General features: G+C 34.6%; 1 protein-coding gene and 1 long non-coding RNA gene across 2 annotated transcripts; both read right to left on the bottom strand.

The window, feature by feature from the left end:
- SCE1 (sumo conjugation enzyme 1) lies at window positions 1–20,391 on the bottom strand. Its single transcript, XM_089786612.1, has 5 exons — window positions 20,139–20,391; window positions 12,899–12,982; window positions 9,064–9,216; window positions 8,825–8,938; window positions 1–347 (listed from the first exon to the last, which is right to left on the bottom strand). The coding sequence occupies exons 1-5, from the start codon at window positions 20,205–20,207 to the stop codon at window positions 285–287; spliced, it is 483 nt and encodes a 160-aa protein (XP_089642738.1). The 5' UTR covers window positions 20,208–20,391; the 3' UTR covers window positions 1–284.
- Window positions 15,931–20,391, bottom strand: LOC149551035 (uncharacterized). The gene is made up of 3 exons (XR_016352658.1): window positions 19,182–20,391; window positions 18,929–19,080; window positions 15,931–18,812 (listed from the first exon to the last, which is right to left on the bottom strand). It is a non-coding gene; the product is annotated as an uncharacterized LOC149551035 (long non-coding RNA).
- Window positions 20,392–24,871: the final 4,480 nt, after the last annotated feature.

The raw sequence follows: 24,871 nt of genomic DNA, 5'->3' as shown, positions 1-24,871 counted from the left end.
GACAAAATAAACACATTCTATCTGTATTTATTAAGTCCAGGACCACCACATTGTAGGCAACCTACAAGTTACCAACCAAAAACAAATCTGTATGATACAGTTGACGTTTTCTGAAATTCGTCTAGTTATTTCAGAGTGAAAGTATTACATAAGCGACCACATGTTTTACACAAATTGTGTTCATATTAATATTAACCTGGGAAAACCATATTACTGGAGACAGGTAAATAAAGCCTTGCCAATCGTCATAACCTACCACACCCTCCCCCACCCACTGTAGAAGATCATACTGGAGGAGGATACTGTTTTGCCTGTTGGCGAACCCTTCGCTTATACTCATTGGGGTCCTGCAATAAAAAAGATAAAATTGAGGTCAGTTAAAACAAATAAGTGTAGACCATTTGTTATTTCCTTATGCTTCTCTCTTATAGCCCAGGTACACTTAAAGAGTGCCATCATTCCACCATCAGAGTAGCACTTCCAAAGAAATTCTTGTATGTACACAAATTTATTCAACCAATAAAAACCATGTAGCCTGTTGGACAACAGAAGCTAAGAAAACATATTTAAGTGGAAATTCTGAATTCATCATTTTGCTCTTATTCACCCATTTCACCCACAAAGCATCAACATAGCAAGAAGACAGCTAGAGGAGATGATTATTAAGACTTCTAAATTAATCAAATCATCAAACAAACAACTATTGTTTTCCTTTTCGCATTTCCCTCATTCTATTTGCATTCTGTTTTTAATGAATAAATGTTCATCGTTTTGCTTACTGCTGATTTTTTGCAAGACAAGTGTTGCTAGCCACTTCCACACTTAGCAAAGCATTCTTGCTGCAGTTCCCCATGTCAAGCAAATGTTTGTCCAAAGCTAGGTTGGAGCCTCTATTTTCCAAAAAAAATGGAAGAGCAATGTTTGACGACTTATCCAAAATGGAGTTAATCTAGGTAGGTAACAAATACAAACATAAGCCTATAAAAAGCCATCTATTTGTTGTTTTTTCAAGAGTAAGCTTTATAATCATTTCAAATTAGTCTTCAAATTTTTGAACGCCAAAGCCTTACATAATAGTTAACTTACCATATTCTATCTATCTAATCAAGGTCTACAAAGGTGTGAAGGGCAGGCTCTTTTATTAACTCAAGCAATTCAAAGGAGAGAACAATTAGATAACAAAAAAACATATAGGTTTTTAGATGAACATTAATTGAAAACTTGATTCTTATGATTTTTACTTATATTTTATAATTTTAATGTTTTTTCATAGATTTATGGTGGGATAGCTATGGTGTTGACACACCAATCTTCAAAGGCTAGCCATCCACAAGAAACAAGCTGACCCAGCAGCACCTCAATGAAATACTTATTTGATGCAAACTTCACCTTCAACTTAGAAAAGTGGAACTCATCCCAAATGAATCCATCAACTGAGACAAGATTATTCTTATGGTGAATGGACTTATCAATGAATTAAATGGTGTCCTATCGATCAAGATCTTGCAAAATTGGAGAAGGAAGAAAAGTAGCAGAACTGGATGCAATGAAGCATAATAAAGACACTATTGAAAAAACAATCTGTCATCATTTTGATGCTAAGTTACCATCTAGTTTGAGGCCAAAAATATTTGGTTGTTTTTTTCATTTTGACATATCATGTGTAAACAGTCATAATGCTGTTATACATTTACTATTAATGATTATTGTTGCATTACACCATACCGTTTAACTTTGAAACAATTAAGTTTCAAATTTTCAAAGTTTGAGGATCATACGACAGGTATAATGTTCGACTTATGCAAAATTGATAGTCAAATTTCATATGTTCTTTAAATGCATTAATGTTAGTTTGTTTGCCAAGTCTAAGTTCTAAAGCTATGATCAATACAATACCCATATGACACCATTCGTGACTATAAGATTTTTTCTGGTGAGAATTACACTCTTCAAGTTTAATAGTATGTTTTTTTCATTTTCTAAATGCCAAACTAGTAACTTCCTGCATATTACACCATCTGGATATCAGATATTTTCTGTTTCCAGTTTATTGTCTTTGTCAGTCTCAGTCCAATATTTGGGCATACAAAGTCCAAACCAAGAGTTCTTTTGTTTATCTTTCATATTTTGGAAGAACAAAAACATTTGCTATGATGAAATCCGTTTGACAGTCATATATTCAAAAGTACTAAGTGCTAATTTACCAATCAACATTAATTTGAGGAGCATTCAATACTTTGACCATATCTTCATCATGAAGAAAGTTTTGGAGCTTTCTACATCTATTGATAAGTTTAAGCAGTTATGTTCTTATATTTGGTATAAATAATTTTTCTAAGTATTCTTGTCGGATCATGATGTAGAAGTAAATCCTCAAAAATCCTCCTATCTTGACAACACCTAACTGCTTCATCCACAGGGCTATGACACCTGGCATTTCCCAATGTGCTTTTATGTACATATTTATCCAATTAAAAATAAACCAGCAATAACAGAGAGTCTTTTTCAAAACATACTTCAAGTAACAAGTTTTTAAATGTACTTGCAAAATGAACAAAATACTGTGGGGCAGATTTCACATCACAGTTTGAAGTGCTTTGTATAAAAAAAGTAGGGGTTGTAAGAATATTTGATGTGCAAGTCGAACACATATTTCTTGATCCTTCTCACACCTATGTTTGCATTTTACTATCATATCCCCACCAAGCTGACATTCAGATGTGGGAGTGTTGGCCTTCGAGTGTCGTCCTAGGAGGTTGATCAGTTCAGTAGTGGATGACTTAGCAATTTTGTTTACAAGGAGGAGTTAGTGGAAGTCAATAAGATAATAAAGTTGTTGTCCTATGTAGGGATGTGTGGACTCTAAGCTGAGGTGTATACAATGATGTGGAGTGTTGAGCCACCAAGCTACATGAACCCAGTGATAGTGGATACAGGCGAGTGTACATTTGGTATGCAGGAGGAACAACCGTTATATTGGAGAAGCGTTAGGGAATCCCAACAGACTGGCTGCAAAGGAGTTATTAATCAAGCATGACTGGTGAGCAAGGCATGTGATTTTACCAGATTTGGAAGTGCTAGTAGAAACGTGTTGTTGAAGTGATAGTCTAACAACCTCAATGCCTCTTGGAATGGTCTTGGGGTTCAAGTACATTTCATGAGTAGTTTGGTCTCATTGAGCATCACATAGTGGCAGTAGGAAGTGCGCAGGAGTCGGGCGATCTAAATAATTGCAGACACTCACATTTCCAGTCGAAGGAGCAAGGGGAATACTGGTATGGCCTGAGATATTGGAGTAGTGGTAGTGCACAAAGCGGACATGGTCAGTAAGCAGAGTCTGGTGTTACCAAAACACAAGGCAGGTATGGGTATACTTGGTGTGGACAAAGTAGGAAGTGCCATCAGACAAGAATGGGAGTAGCCAGCTAGGACAAGTCGCGCCAAGGAGTTAGGACTCTCAACATCGGGCACCCATGGATGAGCAAGCCGGGCTAATATCAGGTTCTTGTCATTTCTGTCTATCTCTGTTTGTAAGCAAATGCCCTTCGAATGTACTCCTAGACTGTAATATCATTTTCTCTGCTGGAAGCTGTACTAAGTTTTGTTGGAAATAAATCAAAGTACTATCACCATTATTTGGTCGCATTATTGTATTCCTGATAGCATAGTTTGTAGGACTGGTCATATACTCTTTACATCCCTGTACATCCCAAGTTGCAGTAAGGTTGTAAACAGATTACAGATTCAGAACCATATTTATGGCCTGTAGTGAACAGTCATAATTGCACAAGAGCAGTTTACAGTCACAACTGCAGTGGGGTACTAATTTACATACATGCTTAGGCAATTGTTCTTAAGCACTTAATTTTATCTCTTATATTCCTGAAAATGCACATGGGGACTGAATCAAGGAGTGAAAACAAACGCCTGAAAGGAGACACGAAACCCAATGATTGAAGGCATTTATTGTCCAGTAATTCAGATGATTGAAGTTTCCTATTCAAAAATGTGGAACTCTAACACATGCCGAGGAGAAAGCTTGTCAAATTATCTGGAAGATCTAAATGATCTAAGGACCCTTCAATAAAGCAAATAAATTATCCTAGTCGAAGGGACATCACAAAATATTTGTGTTCACATTTTACACTAGAATGGATGCCTTGTGTGCCATTTTCCATATATCAAAGTTTCACAGTCTCTAGGTGTATGAAAATTATGCAAAGCAAAGAAATCAATATTTAGGTGATGACATCCAAGCTTTGGTCACACGGCAATATATTGACTACATGAACAAGCCAGAACTAAACTATTTGTAACCACTCTACAACAATAAATAAGTGAGTGGGCTTCTCTAAGACCTTGAATCAACAAAGCAAGATAACCACTATTATAAATGTGAATCCCTCTATAAATACCCACAATCTGTCACAAGCTTCGTCGAATTTTCGGCTCCAAGTTAGAAATTCGGCAAACCTTAAATATAAATGAAAAAATCGTATAAATTTGTCTCAAATTCGTGTCTGTAGACTGTAATGATGAGTACAGGTCGCAAGACGTGGGTTACAAATCCTCCAACCTCCACTTTCTCGTCTACTTTTAAGGCATTAACTTCTCTGCTTCTCGTTTGCCTTCAGTGTCTCCTGAATGCCCTGTAACGAATGGCATCTAAAAGAAACTTGGCTTTCATTACTCTCCATCGGTTAAGGTGTCTGAACAAAACTTGCATCCATTCCTCTCCGTCCACAGTTTGGGCATAATTATATTGTTTTTAACTTTTTAATAATGTTCAGAGATTATTTAATTTTAGGTTTTGGTTAATAGTTTTAGATTTTGATTATGATATGTTTAATATTTTATTATTTTGAGATTATTTAATTTTAGATTTAGTTAATAGTTATAATTTTTTATTATTGTATGTTTTGCTATTGTTATTAGTTTATTATTGTTATTAATTTTATATTATTTATTAAATATTAAAATTTAAAACATGTTAATATTATTATTTATTATATAATCATATATAGCATATATTTATAATTAAATATGTAAATAATTATATTATTTTATCAATTATTAAAAAAATATAATAATAATAGCATATACTTTATTTTTTTGAAAATATTATTATTTATTATATAATCATTTATAGCATATATTTATAATTAAATATGTAAATAATTATATTATTTTATCAACTATTAAAATATATAATAATAAAAATAGCATATACTTTATTTTTTTGAAAATTACATTAAGCAAATTTAATGTCAAATTTTTTTTTGATACTTTTGACTTGTCGAACTTCATCCGAATTTCATGGTCCTCGAACTCAAACTCAAACCTTGTGACTTAACCCACATCAATTCCTCCATGATATTGTCTATGAAGTTGAATTCATTACAATTACTGAGTTGAATCTTTTAATGTTGGGAAATGAATCTTTCAATCCCACTTACACCTCTACTCCATTGTTGTATATATAAAGGGTAGCTTGCACATCATATGATCAGATCTGAATATTTCCATAGTTATTCTGCCAAAAGTCACTTGAATTCTTTTATATTGAATCCATTGAGAAACCATAAGGATTTGGGTAACTTCAACTGAAGTTTGTGGCATAAAATCACTTATCTTCTAAGTAACTTTAACTGCTTCAATGGATTTTAATTTAATAGAAGATGAGTTCTTCTGTCAAAAGCCACTTATCTTTATGCGACACAAAACCTAATGCCAGTCTATGAACTTTCCCACACCCTAAACAATCATTTAAAAACATATAAATCGGCATCTAAGCCTTAATTCCAGATCACCACCAAGACTCAACAGCAAGGATGAAAATTGCGACAGCAAGCACCAAGTCAAGAGAATGAGAGATTGAAAGTAAGGCGTTTGGAAGAAAGAGAGTGCAAAGTCTTCATAAATCAGACAATCTGTAAGCCTCAAAGTAGGCTATGTTTTGAGTTCTGAGTAAAGCCTTGACTAGCACATTTTTGACAATTTTCACCCATTCACACCAATTGTTTTGCAATTCATCACATCTTTTGAAAAATAAACATGCACCCCTCAATAAGTTTTATACTCGAATTTTTGCTAGTGTTTTTGTTTTTCTTAGAATAATTACTATGACAACTTTGCAGCAAGATTTTCTTAGATGAGGCAGGTTTATCACAATTTCTCTCCTTTGGAATTTGTTACAATTTTGTTTCCAGATTGTTGTTGTGCCAAACAAGAATTTCAAAGTGCTATCTTTTCTTGACATCACTCTCAACCGATGATGAGTGCACGAAGTAAAAATAAATCTTGTTAAGACCCCATGCATATGGTGATTTTTATTGATAGGCAATTGCCACCATTTTTTTATTGTAAATTCAATGCTTTCCTAAGTTTGAAATTTTTGTTCTAGAAGAGAGAGGCATCATTCCATAGGTGATGGTGAGTCAAGGATTCATCTATAATCAGTGTTACACGGGGACTCGCACCCCCCTCCCAAACCTCGAAGTACCCCTCCCCGAGACGTCCCCACACCGGGTACTCACATACCCAAGTACCCCCACCTCCGCCATTCCGCAACCATGCTGCCACCAGTATGGGGACTTGAATTTCTATTTGACTTTTGTTTCTTGAATGTTACTATTGGGTATGTAATATGTTACTATGTTGAATGTTCAATGGTTCTAGTTCATGTTGCAATTTGGCTATGCTCAAGTATTTTAATTTGGTATGCTCTACTGAAACATCATTTCATAACAAGCATTTTAAGTTCTATATGTATACTATACAACACTCCTCCCTGCCCTGTCCTCCCCTTGGCTGTCCCCCCGCAGTCCTGAAAATGAGGCCCATTTTCACCCCGTCCCGGAAACTCATTCCGACATCCTGTCATCCCAACATACCCCAGTACTGGGGTAACATTGTCTATAATCTAATGATAGATCCTACTTCATGGTTATGGCTACTTTAAATACTAATCCTAGATAATTTTGTGCATGAATCACAGTCACTACTGCCAATAAAATTTAATTTAGGTGTCGGTGAAGAAAACTTAAGCGAAGAATATGAATGAGGGGTATTGAGAAAATGGGGAGCTGGTTGATAAAAATTCAACCACTAGTTCAAGGGGTGTGTGCTCTAAGAACATAATGCTCTAATATGGGGAAAGTAACCTCAAAAATATTTTAATGCTCGTGGCATAACCATTCCTATCCAAGAATTTATATAGAAATTCTCTACTGGAAGGAAAGCAGGGCGAGAGGACACAATCAATCATCCAGCAGAAATAGTCTTATAGCAGAGACAATCAAACAAACAGCAGAAGAATTTGGGGTTATCTTGTCATATGTCAGAATATATGAAGCAACGAAGAATAAGATCTAGCAGTCGACCTAGAAGGATATTTGTTTAAACAAGATCCGAGTGTAAATCATAGCAGATTTTTGAAGGAGAATTATGTTGCAGATTTGAAGACCATTATAGCCATTTTCTGAAGGAGAATTATGTGCAGATTTGAAGATCATTATAGCAGAGTCAGATTTATGAGGCAGATATATGAGCAGAGAATTTAAGGATTATAGCTGTAATCAAAGCAGATTACATCTGAATTGAAGCAGCAGGCAAATGCAATCATATCCACGGCAAGGCAATCTGTTACAATCTTTTTGGTTACTGTGGTCCAAGTATAAGGTGATCCAAGAAAGGGACATTACATAAGAACATTTCGCTCCTGCTGCTCAGTTGGGGAAGCCGTCTTTTGCTTTTCCTAATTATCATAATTTCTAGAGTCCCAAAAAGACCAAATTGCAGACTTTCCAGAAAAGTTAAAAACTAGACCATCAGATTCAGAAACTATGCTTCAAATCTATAGTTAAAAATAAAGGTCTATATTTCATTACTACTAAAACTGACCTCATAATGCATAAGCTCCGTGAAACAATCTCCTTTTTAACAAAATTATATGCTTTCCTTCCCTATGGATAAATTCTCACTGTACCCTTCAAATTCTTCTCTTTCTTGTATCATTACTTGTACACCTCCAATACGCTAAGGGCCCGTTTGGCAACGGGACTACAAGCAGAATAGGAATATGTAAATTCTTATAATTTTGAATTCTTTGTTTGGATGCACCAAATCGAAATTGGAATACGAAATAAAATAGGAATATGTATTCCAATTTTGGCCCAAAAATTAGGTTTTGCAATTCCACCTAAATAGGTGGAATTGGAATACGTATTCCTATTCCAGTTTTATTTATTTTAGAAAACATAAATTTTTGGGTCCACGAATTCCCCATCAAATTCTGGTTGAACCAAACAGAGAATAGGAATATGTACCCCCATTTTCTATTCCAGAAGAAGTATTCTAGAATAGCTATTCCTATTCGCGCAGCCAAACAGGCCATAAGATCAGTACTTTCTTAACTTATAAAATCAAAGAAGGATTTGCCTAACAATAATATTCACAAAAACTATAAATTTATCTTAATAATATTTTCTACTACGTTTTACAGTTTTACTATTTAACAGAAAATTGGCATAAAAAACACTAACACAATCACACAACACCAATATGAAATATTTTATTGATATATGAGATACTATCAAACTTCATAAGAACAACTGTTGGAGAAAGCAGCTGAGGCAATGAAAAATCTTCACAGATTTTGAAATTTAAATGCACGTTGACTCTTTTCACCATTGATTTTAGCAGTGAGACAAATACTTGACAAGGAAATACAGAAATTTAAATGATATCCACCAAATAATTAATAATCTTTTATGAAGAAAAATGTAATGAACAAAACCATAGGAAAGTTTTCTTAAGATTATGCCTGCATATACAGCTGGTAAGCATCTGTTTGAGCAGGATCTGCTGGATTTGGCTGATCTAGTAGGTCCTGAATGCCAACAAGTATTTGCTTCACAGTGATGGCTGGCCGCCATCCCTATCCAGTACAAAAAATCAGATTCAAATGGTTACTAATCCAAAGTTTAAACTTCTGCATTTAACAATCATTTAAATTAATGTCATACCAATCAAATAAGAAACTAATATAATTCAATTACTTACAGAATCCTCATTGAGAATTGACAGACAGACAGTTCCAGATGGATACACATTAGGATGGAAAAACCCTTGTGGAAATTTGCACTTTGGTGGTTTACTAGGATAATCCTCACTGAAATGGATTGCTAGTGGAAAGTATCCACCCTCCCAGTCGGTCTGTAGATAGAAGTCAAAATCAGCTCATGCAACTTTGGCCCCAAAAGACTGATTTATAATAATATAAATACATGGAAAAAAACTTCGTGATTGCAAACCCACTGCCATGAAGATACACTTAATATAGATTCTAATTCTCAATAATGAGCAACCCTTCCAGCCTAAACTAATATCACCATTGAGCAAGTAGTACAAAACCATCTACGAGAGTTGAACTTAACACATCAAACAAAAACAACTCTACTCTTGAATTTGTGCTAGCCGATAATATTATTAGGTGTCATAATATTGCATTAAATAAATGCAAATTGGATACATTCAGGCACTGTCAGTGAAAATACACAAATTTCTAAAAACTATTCAGTGTGAAGAATTTCGATATATTGTAAGAGCAATGCTATGTTGAGCAAGCATAAATAGACAAGTTTTTATAACATCATAAGTCAGGAAATGCACGGGTTCCTACAAAATCATTCTCTGATAACATGATTGCAAGACTAATGTGAAATTCCAGCTTCAAAATTCAGGATATGAGGGCTGTAAAAGAGTACCAAATATTAGTATTTTCTGTGATTATAGGTTGCAGTACTTCAACTTTAAATCAAACAATGTTTATTGCTGAAGAAGCAATATAGCATTGGTGCTTACACCACAAACTAGAACAATCACAACTGTCAGAATATAAAGAAGAAAATGATCTGCAAAATATTTAATTGCTCCAGGTATTTACTACCAAAAAGGAATGCAATGTGAACAAATCACTTATAACTAAGGCGGTTGGTACTTTATAGAAGTCCGTATTATTAACAGCTACAGTTTTTAGTTCCACTAACCCATTATGATCCATAATAGATTTATGAAATGGATGACATGTTTCAATTTGCATCCCAAAAAATATTAAAGGACTGACAGTGATATGTAATAACTTATACAAACAATATTGCACTATCAAAATTCAGCAAATCTTTTTTTTAGTCAAGTTTAAAAATAGGATCAAGAAACAAGACCTATTACTTTATTTAAGATGTGAAAGTAGATATCCAAACCAAACCAGTGCTCAAACCTTCAGAATAACATAATTCGTCTGGATATTTAATTAATAATGAACCTTAAGACTTAAATTTGAGACTTCCTTTCCCTTATGCTGAACTTCTACACTACTATAGCATGCATCAAGGATAATAAAATAACTTAAATACATGAATTCCATCTTGAGGAAGCTGGAATTGCATACAAATGGAAAACTTTGAATTCAATCAGAACTTTTGATAAATTAACAATTCCTCTATAACACTATCAACAGAGAAAACGCACTGAAAAAGTCCGAGGGCACTTTGACCTGAAGTGGAAACCATACTGTTCACATGTACCTTTATTATCTTAGTAAAACTAATAGAGAAGTGGACTATACTATGTTTAAACAAGTCCAGTATGCACATACTCAAAAAAGGCTAAACAAAGTTCACCGTCCATGATGAAATGACATTACTTAATAGAAAATCTCTATATTCTATTACAGCACAAAGACACAAAACTTCCTTTATTTTATGTCCTACAGATTAAAAATAACATATATGGATACCATTTTCAAACAACTTTAAATCTAATGAAACCTTCACATTTTCTCAAACCCAATACTATCTTAATTAATCTTCTCACTGACAGAAATCTCACACAGCGACATTCCTAATTGATGACATTTCCAAAATAAAGCACACACTATATCTGTAGGCTTACTTCCAGTTGTTTCCAAATTAAATGATCAGCAAATATACTCAAGTAGAAAAGCATATGCATTAAAAAGCAGGGCACCTATATTGCTCAATCCACTACTACACTGCCATTGCTTGATCCGCTACACTGCCACGTCAAACAACCCATAAAATATAGTGGAACTAGCCCCATGTGCTTAAGCTATTTTTTTCATTTCCAAATTGGGGTTGTTCATAGATTATGCAATGAAATATTCTATTTGTTACACAAACGTGTCGTGTCACTGTGAATTAAATACTTCTTGTTAACGCACTAATTTTAAAAGCTCCGCCAAAATAGCTCTTTTTGAAACAAAAGATGGCCTCCACCTTTTAGATGATCTTCCAAGTACTAAAGTGGCTTGCAGAATTGACTCCACTCCCCTGGTCCAGTGGGCACAATATGTCAAAATCACTAAGAAACCCATGCTCATCAATCCAGTGATTATGGTACATGATTATGAGCTCAATCTCAGTAACTGTAATTAAGACCTCAAATTCAGTAACTGTTAATCTAATAATTTTGTATATCTCAGTAACTGACCATGGATCCCACCACAACCATTTATTCCTTTAACTTAACAGATCTGATTTGACTGCTCTATCTTATCACTTTTCATTTTTTATGTTAAGATGTAGAAACTGGTATCATTCAAGTTTATATCTACTATGACCATACAATCCATTAGCACAACTACGAATTCCTAATTTTAACAAATCTCATTATCCTTTCACTCAATCTTCTAGCTATTCCTATTGATAAATATGTAAACTTGTAAACACTTGTTTGCCCAATGTTGAGCTCCAAAAATAGAAGTCATTGGTGCAACTAGGAATCCCTGTCATTTAGCAAACCTTATTGTCCTGAAAAAATCATCTTTTAATAATTACTATTGTGAGATGTCAAAACTTGCAAAGTATTGTGTGGTTGATAGTTAACTGGAGACCAAGGACAAGGATATGGGTTCACGGATGAGGACTTCAATCAAAATAAGGAATGTATATAAATGACTACAGAGGTGGTTATATCTTTTCTAACTGTGGTCAACAGAAAAAATGTGGGTTCAAGGACAAAAGAATGCAGACTGAGTTCCTCTAGCAGAATTGCCTGGTAACAGTTTCTTTACAATTTGTTTATTGCAGGAATATTATGGCTCAGAAATGGGTAAAATAATAAAATTAAGTCTTTGAAGCACCTACGTAGGCAAACAAGTACCAATAGAAAGCCAGTGACAGTGACAAAATGCACCTCTAATTCTGGGGAAAATGTGTACAGATCAGATAATGGTGAACTAAAAACTTCAAAGTGCCTAAGTAATCAATCAAGTACCAATGCACCAGAGACAATGAACAAAAGCTCCTTCTCCAGTATTGCATTGTATGGATATGGCAAGCAAATAAATCTTTAAAAGGCCTATTTAAAAAACGATGATATTAAATAAAAATTGAAATGATAAATCATGAGACTGGTTTTTTCATTTCTAGAACAATTATTCAGATTAATTATGTAGTTTTTATTTCCTGTTTTTCAATATTTAATTTTCGAAATCTTTCTAGGATCATTCAAAAAAAGATTGTATAAAACTGAATGAACAATTTTAAGATGCAAAATTTTTGAAAAAAAAACCTAAAATCTAAAAATAATGTCTTCTATTTTCAATGATCACTTATTTTTTATCTTTAAAAACACAACATCTTTAAGTAAGATTTGTTCACCATTTTGGGATTTTTATGTACACAGATTCTTCACAATATATTAGTGTAAAATTCCTCTCACACTGAAAACTCATGCATCATAACCAAATATTATAACACACCATATGGCAGTTTCCAGAAACGTGTTTTTCATGTCCAACTGTGACAAATTTCTATAAGATTTGTAATATAACAGCACTCAACACCATTTCCCCCCAAAGAAGGATAGTACATACCCCAGTTTTCCCTGGAATGATGCACTGCCAGACCATCAAGTTCAAGGAGCCATCTGGTTGAGAATCTGGCCTGGCAACAAAACCCTGCACCAAACAGAATTTTAAAATTTGATATGCAATACATAAAAGTTCTCAAAAATTATAATAGAAAACAAGCAATGAAAAGATCAGTAGTCACAAAATGAACAAGAAACTTTAGCAGATAAAACAATTATATACAATTTCATAGTGTTAAGGCACTGTGCAAGGTTATAGCTAAATTCCCAAATAAAGATTTCCAACTAGAACCAGAGCCCAGGTCTAAACATCATCAAGATTTTAAAACAACAGCAAGATGAGATTTTTCTATTTGATTTAAGAGATTAAATAAATTATAAACAACTGAAAAAGAAAATGAATATGCTGCCCAACTCATATAGCATAATCTGATAAGAATTGAGTAAATTAAACTGTAGGCACATTAAAAATTAAAGATAAATGTTATGAATTTGCATGGCCAAAGGCATCCATGAAGTACAGATAGAACCAAATGCAGACATTCAACATACGTCCCAAAGAACTTAAGGTCATAAACATATAATCAAAACTTATGTTAGCTGTTATATCCACAATTTATCAACATTTTGAAAAAGTTAGGATAACGATATATCTTTTCCAAACACTTCTACATCCATTGAGACTGCCAGGACATCAAGCAAGACATTTCAAGGATTAAAAAACCAATCAAGCTAATTCAATGTGTTCAAAACTTCAAAATCCAGGGATTCCATTTGAATTCTTTGACAGTACTTCTATCACTAAATCTTTAATGATTACTGCACAGTCAAAACCTCAATATGGCCTCACTGCACGACAATTATATAACATATGATATAAATTTGGCACATGAATATCATATATACACTGCACACAAAACCCTTTCTGCCCTAGACAGCAAGTCTAGGGACTGTGACTAAATTATTCCTTCCTCTCCTGATGGATATAAAACATTTGAGCACTCCAAAATAACTGTTTGTTAGTAGATCCCACTCGTCCAAGATGAGATACCAGAAATCAGTAATCCACTGATGAAGGTCTTTCAAGCTTGGCCAACAGACCCTGAAGCAATCAATCAGACACAGTTATAAAAAACATTGACATTATGATTGTGGAAGAACAAACCAAACCCTCATATCTTACTGACTCATGTTAGCAGACACTAACTTGTTCAGTAAAGCCAAGAGGGAGGGATCAGCCCACAGCCCCTGCTTTATCGCTTTGAGTCAACAAACTCCCTTTATGAACATCCTATGCAAGATGCCTTTTTCCCTAACCATTTGAGCACTCCAAAATAACTGGTTGTTAGTAGATCCCACTCGTCGAAGATGAGATCCCAGAAATCAGTAATCCACTGATGAAGGTCTTTCAAGCTTGGCCAACAGACCCTGAAACGATCAATCAAACACAGTTTTAAAAAACATTGACATTATGATAGTGGAAGAACAAACCACACCCTCATATCTTACTGACTCATGTGAGCAGACACTTGCTTGTTCAGTGAAGCCCAAGAGGGAGGGATCAACCCACACCCCCTGCTTTATCGCTTTGCATCAACGAACTCTCTTTACAAACATCATATACAAGATGCCTTTTTCCCTAACCATTTGAGCACTCCAAAATAACTGTTTGTTAGTAGATACCACTTGTTCAAGATGAGATCCCAGAAATCAGTAATCCACTGATGAAGGTCTTTCAAGCTTGTCCAACAGACACTGAAGCAATCAATCAAACACAGTTCTAAAAAACATTGACATTATGATGGTGGAAGAACAAACCACACCCGCATATCTTACAGACTCATGTGAGCAGACGCTTGTTCAGTGAAGCCCAAGAGGGAGGGATCAGCCCACACCCCCTGCTTTATCGCTTTGCATCAATAAACTCCCATTACGAACATCCTATGCAAGATGCCTTATTCCCTAAAACATTCAAACACCCCTTAGAAAGGAAACTGGCAGCATTATTCCCCTGCCCTAACCAATACATTTGCAAGCCACCTTTAAGGAAGCCTATTTCATAGATGCCCCACACCTCACAAGCAACAAAAAGATGCCCCCATTGCTAGCTAAATGTAATATTAATTTATTCATCATACTCAGTTGAATACAGATTTTTAAATTTATAATGTTCAATTCACAAATACATTAATAATATTGTATACTATATTTATAAAATAATATAATATTTATAAATATTGTATTTTACTAAAGTAAAATTACTAAAATAATAACACGGGATCACCTTGCGGTATAGTGGTGACTTGGTTGCACTATTAAAGGTACCACCAATGTTCAAATCTCCGTTTGGCACAATACAAGTGTTAATGCTGGTTTGGTTTATAAACATTATATTTTACTAATGTAATATAATAACAAGGGATCACCTTGTGGTATAGTGGTGACTTGGTTGCACAATTAATGGAACCAACCAAGGTTACAATCCCCGTTTTGGCCCAATAAAAGTGTTAACGCTGGTTTGGGCCCACCCTGGTGACTGTGCAAGTGGTTGGTGGTGGGGAGGACATTGGTGGTCAAGCTACAGATTGTTTGTGTCAGGAAGGAGGGTTTCTATGTGGTGATTAGAGGAGGTGATAATGCCTCAATTTGTTCTGAGGATGGGGTTCCCCTCCCACTAGATCAAAGAATTAATAATATTTTCAATATTGTATTTTTATAAAAACTAGAATTAATAATATTTTCAATATTATATTTTTAATAAATGTACTATTAATGACATTTATAAATATTATTAATATTGGTATACCTTTTTTTTATTTAATAAGAAATACTATATTAAATTTTTCATTTAAAAGTAGTTTTGAATACATTTTAATTTTTCACAATTTAATTGGAACTGTTTTTTATTTTTTGTAAATGGTGAAATAAAAAATGCAGGCATAGTCATGTCTATCACTTGCTGAGGGCAGATGGCAATAGAGCATGCAGCAAAGGGCAGTTTCACGGTCAGGAATTCCATTTACCTACTGTTGAAGGAACACAAAACTGGGTAGTATTAACAACTTTTGTAAACAATATATACATTGGCTAGCGGTTTTGTTAAATGAAGAACTTGAAAACAATCATCTGGTGCCTGACACTGGCATTGCCTCAATGTTCAGCTTCAAAACATATCTGTATTGAATTTCCTTAGTTGATTCTTCAGAGGTATTGGGGAACATCTAATTCCAGAAAAGATCAAAACCTGGAATCAGCAGGGAAATAGGCCAATTAACCAATATAAGATGAAATCATATTACTTGGATCCATTGGGAATGCCATATTCTTCAACTGCTGTGACTGATGTTTATCTCAAATTGAAGAATTTCTCCAGACTTAATATATTTTAGAGATAAATTTTTAGATGGAAGAGCAGTGCTTGCCTCACTTGAATCCGAGCATTCATATATATTCAGTGTAGCCAGGAAACTGGTACTATTACTAGGAAACAGGTACCATTACCAATATACAATTTTTTTCTAAAATGTAGTAAGACAGGTTTTTCCTTAGAGACAATTTCACATTAATAAATTAATAAAAATGTCAAATATACAGATATAAACCATTTGTTCTATTATTCAAAATTATATTTTTTAAATCTAAACATTATAAATCAAATTGTACATATTAAATTTTAATTTGAATATTAAAAAAATAAAGACAGAACTCTGCATCTAAGAATAAATACAGCTCTAGAACAATAAATAGTACAGCAGTAAACCAAAAAAGGAATAAACAAAAAAATTTAAAAATACAAATATTAAATTATAAATCAAAATACAAATATTCAAATAAATATAAATTTACCAAAAATACAAATATTAAATTATAAGTCAAAATACAAATATTCAAATAAATATAAATTTACCAAACACATAATTTCATTTTTCAGTATTCACTTTCACACTCACCACAGGATGAAAAAACTTAAGTGGAACACAACAGGCAAAAAGAAAGGGAAAAAAGCATTGAACTTCACAGAATACAAACCTTCCTTCATTGCTCTGCTCTACCATTTCGAGTTCTCAGGAATTGCAGCAACCAACATTACAGACTGAAGAAAGACTACTGTGGAAAAAAACAGCAATCACAATTGCATTTAATAATATTTTAAGGGTTTTTAAGAATTTTAACATTTTAAATTAAATCTAGGGATTTTGTTAGCAGATACACTGAGAAATAGTCAGGACATCTCAAAACATAAAGATGTCTCCATAAACATCTTCTGTACTGCAGACGAAAAACAGAAAGTCAGGACATGCAGCTCCCATCCATTTACACTGTTATTATGATCAGTCCATTTGAAATACTACAAGGCATGATTGCACCTCATTAGAACTCAATCTGCAGATATCACGGCCTATTTAATGCTGTCAATTAAATTTGTGGTCACTAGAAAAAGCTGCCCAAAAGCTAAACATATATTTTGCTGGGCGGTTCGCAATATAATTCACAAATTTGTAAAAGCACTAGTCTTGGAAGAGAAAATGATTTCCTCAAGCTTGTGTTTCCTGCTTCACAACCCATGAAATTTGTGCATAGCTTTAGCACCACCATGTTCACAACCAAAGCCATTTAAATTGTATGCTTCATGACTAAACATAGTTACTTATTAATTAAGCTATCACTGACACAAAGCAAACAACTTCAACATTTCACTTGACAAACTTCTAGCACACAGTACGGAACTATTTAACAGCCACTAAGAAGAAGACATAAAGATTGGTCCATTACAAAGCCACAGCTAATCATCAGAAATTAAACTAAATCTAAAAGCCCAACCTTGAGCATCTTCTTAAAGCCCACCACATGTGTTTGGCTTTCACAGAATCATACACACAGATGCCATGATCTAACAAGGGCTTCAGTCGTTTCAAATACATTTTATGATGATTAGACATCAAAAACAGTTTATAAAGTAAATCACCAAAAATCAATTGATTGCACTACATGACAGAAACCCAAATCCTGCTCTTGCCATTGGTCATATGCAGTGGCTGTAAAAAAGTATCTTCTTAACTAATATCATACCTACCATATCTACGAAATCTAATACCTTGTGGCTAACAACAAAGTGGCTAGAAAATAGAGCAACAAGGGCGCAGAGGAAAAGCCACACAATCTACAGCGGCACAGTCAAAACCTCAATACGGTCTCACTGCACGACAATTATATAACATATGATATAAAAGTCAGCACATGAATATCAAATATACACTGCACACAAAACCCTATCTGCCCTAGACTGTAACTAAATTATTCCTTCCTCTCCTGAAAGATATAAACCATTTGAGCACTCCAAATTTAAACCACCACAGATACCGAATCAAATACTTCATAGCTCAAACTCAAAGTGAATTACTTATTAACTAAAGAATTACTTGTACAGACAAAAAGTCAATGATAATTCAGATGATCCTACCAAACCCTTTACTAAAAAGGCATTCCACAAGAATTAAACACCTTGCACAATATGACATACTAAAGAAGGTCATGAGGCATTACTCTACATGAAAAGCCCATACGTGCACCTCTTCCTGACATGTTTACATCTTGCAGGAAAATCCTCCGGCACCAATATGAACCCATTTCTAGAATAAATTTTTTAAAAACTCCCATTAAAAGGTGAATTTCTCAACAACTAAGGTAGGCACAGAGCAAAAGCCATGAAATATTCACACAGAACTCACCAAACCCTTGAGATGACACCATCCACATCAATTAAACAACAGTGGCACTTTATTCAATACAATATACATTTGAAAATCAAATATTACACTGCATAACAAAGCCGTATATCCTGCACGCCAGCATATTTCTAAATAATATAAATATGCACTCCTGAAACCATTTGATACTCTGAATTAGAACTGCTCTCCCTACAAAATGTAAAGCCATGCATAACTTTATTTGCACACAGCACTCCATAAGCCTTTAATATGAAAGCGTTGCACAACAATAAAACAACGGCAGTTTATATCATTCAAAATCCAACCTCTAAATATGGAACATGAGAAACCCCTATTTCCTGCTCTCGTCAGCATGTCTGTGGCCATTAGAAACAACCACTCTTGAAACCGTTGAGCCATCTGAACTCTAAGTGTTGTTGCCACGAAATGCAATACTTCGTCACTAAATACAGATTACCTAGAGCATAAACAGTATCGCCATAAAAAGGGATAACAAATAGCCAAATACAAATCACATGACTGCACATAAATTTGAGGAAAACTCACGAGTGAACAAACCTGTAAGCCAGGGCGAGACAGGCAAATGAATTCATTCACTCCGCTGCTACTAAACAACATGAAGATAATTCATACGTCAAAGCACACGGCTTCTAAACTTCAAACATCAACCTTTATAACAAAGCCCTAAGTAACTATCACCTGCGCTTACCAGCATATGTCTACCTAGTAGAAATATCCACTCCTGAAACCATTTGATACTCCGAATTAGAACTATTATTGCTACAAAAACTAGCTATACATAATTTGCACACAGCAATCCATGCACCTTTAATATGAACTCGCTCCCCAACAATAAAACAATGACAATTTATCCATACAACATCGAACATGACAAATCCCTATTCCCTGCTCTCGTCAGCATGTCTATTGCCATTGGGAATAGCCGCTCTTGAAACCATTAAGCACTCTAAACCATTACTGCTGTCGCAACGGAATGGAATACTTCGTCGCTAACTACAGATACCCTAGAACATAACAATTATCACCATAAAACGGCATAGCAATTAGCCAAATACAAATCACATGACTACACGTAAATTTGACAATAACACGAATGAACAAACCTATCAGCCAGGGCAAGGCAAGCAAAGAATTCATTCGTTCCGCGGCTACTAATCAACATGACGATAATTCATACGAAAAAGCACAAGGCGTCTAAACATCAAACATCAAACTTTATAACAAAGCCCTAAGCAAACCGAGCAACACTTTAAATCCAACGCAAGCCCGTACAAGCCATTAAACACGACCGCAAGCTGATACAACCCAATAACTCCAGCAAATCATAACCTAATTGCAAAATCAACTGAGCTTCCACATAAACTTAACTCATCATCGAACGGCTCTATGAATTCCACAAAATCTCGCTCCGAATTCTTCCTCACGCCCTAGGAATTGATCATCTACTACTTCAAATTCCAAGCATATTTAGAGAAGGGTTGAAAGATTACATACGTGCGGGTGATTCTTCCGCCACGCCTTCCGCTCTTCCGCAAGACGACCACGAGCAATGCCGCCGGACATTTTAACCTGCGATTGCGATTGCGATTTCTCCGCTACTTCACAGGGACAACCCAATTGAACAACAAGCTGCGACTAAAGCTAAATTTCCTTCCAAAACCCTGCTTTTCCAAACACCTCTCCACACGCCAAATCATGTACATGAGAACGGCAAGATATAGAGAGAGATTTCAGAACTTACTTCCACAAAACAGCACAGAGGTGAAAAGCCCAATTTATAAACTCGTTTGAATTCTCCCGTCGGGTCCGAGAAAAGTAGGAACCTACCGTTGTTCCCGCCTATATTTTTTTATTAGCCATTATAAGATAAAAAAATAAAATAACTTGTCCGTATTTAGCCTCCAAAGTTCTAATTGGATGCCTCTGGCCACGTCATCAGAAAATGATGACGTGGAATCTCAGCCACATAACAGTGTGCGCACGTGGAATTACAACCACATAACGGTGGTCCTGACGTGGCATTAAGAGCGGCAGAAAAATAAATAAAGTAAAAGTCGTGGAATTTCTTGTATAGGGCGGGGCCCACCTTTTCATAGTCTAGATTCGAACCAATCTCTTCACAATAGGAATGAGGTAGGTATGTGCCTGCAATTTGCATGGAATAAAAAAAAAGGTGTGTTGGATCTAAACATGGAACTTCGTTGTACCCTTGGCCAAATGAGAGCCTAAAGAGGGGAATTTCTTTTCTTTCTTAGGCCCCGTTTGGTTACTAGGTTTTCGAAAACTTGGTTATGTATTTTAGGAAGATAGTTGGACCGTTTGGTTGACACGGAAGATGAATTTTCAAATCCATATTCTGCGTTTGGTTGCCAATTTAGAAATTGGAATTGGAACAGAATATGACTAGGAATATCTTTTTGTTGCGTTTGGTTGTTCATTTTCTAATTGGAATTGGAATTTGATGTAAATTTTTTTAATCTTATTTAATTAGTGAAACACAAGGATTAGAATGAGTAAAGTATTAATATTTATGATTTAATTTATTTATAATTAGACTACATTATTATTATTTTTTATTTTTGAATATTCACAGTTTTATTTTGTTAGTCAATAATAAATAAAATGATTATTATTTTTTATTTTAATTCTATTTATTAGCAAAGAAAAGTAAAAAATAATCATACATGCAATCATTTGTATGAAGTTATTTTTTGTCCCATTGTTGGAAATTGTGATCATATATATTATATATTTTTGAAAAATTGTGTAAGACAAATTTATCGTCGAATTGAATTTATTGTCAAGTTCATCCGAACTTCATAATTGTCGAACTCGAATTGAAACTTGAACCTTGTGACTTAGCCGCTAAATATGTGTGTTTGTGTCCTCTCTCTATCCCTCCCTATGTTTGTGTTCATCCACGTGATTTGGCAGAAGGATTGGACACAATAAATGTTGTTTATGCAGATGAATTATTACCTACACTATATGAGAATTCTCACATCTCTTAAGACTAGTTGCCGACACAGAGAGAGATTGTGAGGCGTGTTGTGGCTCTTGGTCGGTATCTTCAAAATCCATTGGCCATGGTTGCAACATTATATAGTCTTGGCAAAGAAATATTATCATTGAAGCTTCATTCACTGGAACATTTCCTTACTCCAGATGAAAAGTATGAAGCTGTTGAGCAGGTAATAGTTACAACAACCAACTGTAGAGGCTATGAAGCCACTTGTCTTTATAAATGCTATTGGTTTTTTTAAGGGTTAGAGGGAATGGACAAGCAGCATCCGAAAACCATGTTATGGATCCATTGGATGATACTAGAATTCATCCAAAGTCATATGAATTTGCGAAGAAAATGGCTAAGGACATATATTGTGAAGAAGTTGGACATGATATAGATGATGTGGATGAGGAAACACAAGAAATGGTTGTTGAGCATGTCAAAAATATCCTGATTTGTTAAATGCCCTTGATATTGATGAATATGCTAGAAGTGTGGAGCAATGGACATCCAATAAAAAGCAGGAAACCCTTGCTGACATAAAGAGTGAATTGTTACATGGATTTCAGGATTTGAGATCGCCATATAAAGAGCCATCCTAGGATGAGGAATTTTATCTGCTGACTGGAGAAAATGAAGAGACCCTGTTAATGGGAAAAATTGTCCCCGCAGAGTCCAAAATCATCGTATAATTTGTGATCTGGAATCAAGCTTGACATGAATAATATTGAAAGAGGAGCTTTCTGATGATCTAGATATAGATCCTTTAGAAAAAATTGCAGAAGGCAGCATCCTTACCTGTTGGGTGAAAACTATGACAAAAGTGAAGTACCTAGTTGAGTTAACTTGCAAAGAGAGTTCACTAAAGAATGATAACTATCAGGGTGCATAGGATAAGGATAAGGAGGTTAAGGATCCATATTTTGCGGAAGAGGATTCCATTTCACGAAGTGAACAAGAGAATGAAACCATTAAGTTCCTAACAGATAAAGAGCCAGGGGAGAGTATTATCCGTCCAAGCTTGAAAGGGCCTACTCACTTGATTCTAACACTGAACATTTTCAATGGAGTTTATGCACACAAGGATATTGTGGAGGGAGGAAAAGACCAAAAGGATTTTGCTAGCTATCTTCGACTTGGAAAATACTTTCAATTGGGGAGGAGACATTTGAAGATCTTGATGAGGTCATAGACAAATATATATTCAAGAGAGGATAAGATATTTCAGTATTTCGTTCTACTGTTTGGTGAGTCGTAAAACACACATCAACAGACACCTTTCTACAGATGCAGGAACACACAAGCTCCTCTCTCTCTCTCTCTCTCACTCTCTCCCTCTGTCCCTCTGTCCCCCCTTCTTATCCCGCACTCTCTGCCCCTCTATGTATCTCTCCTTTTTAATAAATTTATTAAGTTACTTAATTATTCAACAAAATATGCAACTAAATTTTACGTGAAATATTATATAGGAAAAAATATACCATTTTACATTCACATACATTAAACATTTGATGATAACTTTAACAAGAAAAATGATGCTTTGTTAATAATTGCTCTTAAAAAATGTGGAATTTTGGCAATATAGATTTTACATGCAATTTTAAAAAAAAGATCATGAAAATCATTAATCATATAAATCATATTTTAACATCATGAAATTCTAATAATGAATTTCACATAATTACTACAATATGAAAACTTGCTAACTTGATAGAACAATATCCATGATTTGATGGTGGTGTGAAAACACACCGTTAAACACGAAAACACTGAGAAATCCACGATGTATGCCTTTATGCCCCACATTCGACGACACACCGTTACATACGAAAACACTGAGAAATCCACGATGTATGCCCTTATGCCCCACATTCGACGGCAACCCTCTCATGCTGCTCAATCTTCCCATTACTGTTTGTATTGTTAGATGGTCAATCCTGCATATATGAACTAAACATGCTTGAAAAATTAAAACCTGATTTTTTTTTAATGGAATACACCAAGGAGTGGCATCAAAAATATTGATCGTTTACAAACACAGTAAACAATCATCAGATAGCTCATTTTTTATCAGCATGTGTGGTCTTGCAATATTAGCAAATCAAGAGCAATAAAAAAATACAACAGAAAGACACTTTATCAATACTGTTGACAATCTTGTCAAGAAGCACGTACATAGGAAACCAAACTGTGGAAAAAAAAATAAGAAATTTAAAAAATATCCAAGCAAATTAGGAATATACATATAACATGGGACATAATCATGACTGTACAATCATCTACCAAAAATCCTCAATACTTTTGATAATCTTGTCAACGAGAACATACATAGGAAATCAAATAGGGACAAAAAGACAAAAAAAAAAAAAACATATGCAAGCAAATTAGGACTATAGATATAACATAGGACAGAATCATGAACTATACAATCATCTAGCAATTCACATTTCTATATGCTTTCAAGTTCTACAATTGAGCATTCGTCATTTGCCACTCCTTGTGTATTCCACGTATGTATGGTTCAAATATAACTCTAATTAACAATGCAATGAACAACTATACCAAACGTTTACGGGATCATAAACTACATGTTGTGAGAGATCAATGCAATACCATTAAACAAAGCCAACTAACCCTCTGGAATTATTTCACATGCCAATCGTGTGAATGCCAATGAAATGAACAACTAAACTATGTACTGACCAATGCCAATCATGTCAATGAAATGAATGACTAAACTATGCATATATCAAGTATGTATACATACGTACATACATGCGTGAACATACATATGCACAGACATACATATATACGCACATACATACATACATACACATGTACATACATGTGTACATACATACACACGTACATACATACATACGCACATACATACACACATACATACATACATGCTTAGCAAAATAGAAAAAAAGTGCTCAGTAATGATTTCCAATATAGTGTTGTGACAGATCAATGCAATACCATTACACAAAGCCAATTAACCATCTGGAATGACTTCACATGCCAATCGTGCGAATGCCAATGAAATGAACAACTATCCTGCGTATTGACCAATGCCAATCATGTCAATAAAATGGATGACTAAACTATGCATAGATCAAGTTTGTATACATATGTACATACATGTGTGTACATACATATGCACATACATACATACATACGTACATACATGTGTGTACATACATATGCACATACATAC

The sequence above is a fragment of the Cupressus sempervirens genome, chromosome 6 (assembly GCF_028749045.1).
Source record: "Cupressus sempervirens isolate cs-2001-9-10 chromosome 6, ASM2874904v1, whole genome shotgun sequence".
Classification (NCBI taxonomy): Eukaryota; Viridiplantae; Streptophyta; class Pinopsida; order Cupressales; family Cupressaceae; genus Cupressus; species Cupressus sempervirens.
Note: the sequence above shows the minus strand (reverse complement) of the source record. Positions and strands in the feature narration are given on the sequence as shown.

Bases quoted from the DNA above. Each gene is read 5' to 3' on its own strand.
- SCE1 (XM_089786612.1), bottom strand. From the start codon at position 20,207: ATGTCCGGCGGCATTGCTCGTGGTCGTCTTGCGGAAGAGCGGAAGGCG. The intron at 12,983-20,138 runs GTATGTAATCTT...TGTTTGGTGCAG, and splicing joins GGCGGAAGAATCACCCGCAC to GGTTTTGTTGCCAGGCCAGA. The intron at 348-8,824 runs GCATAATCTTAA...TTTTTATTGCAG, and splicing joins CTTACCAGCTGTATATGCAG to GACCCCAATGAGTATAAGCG.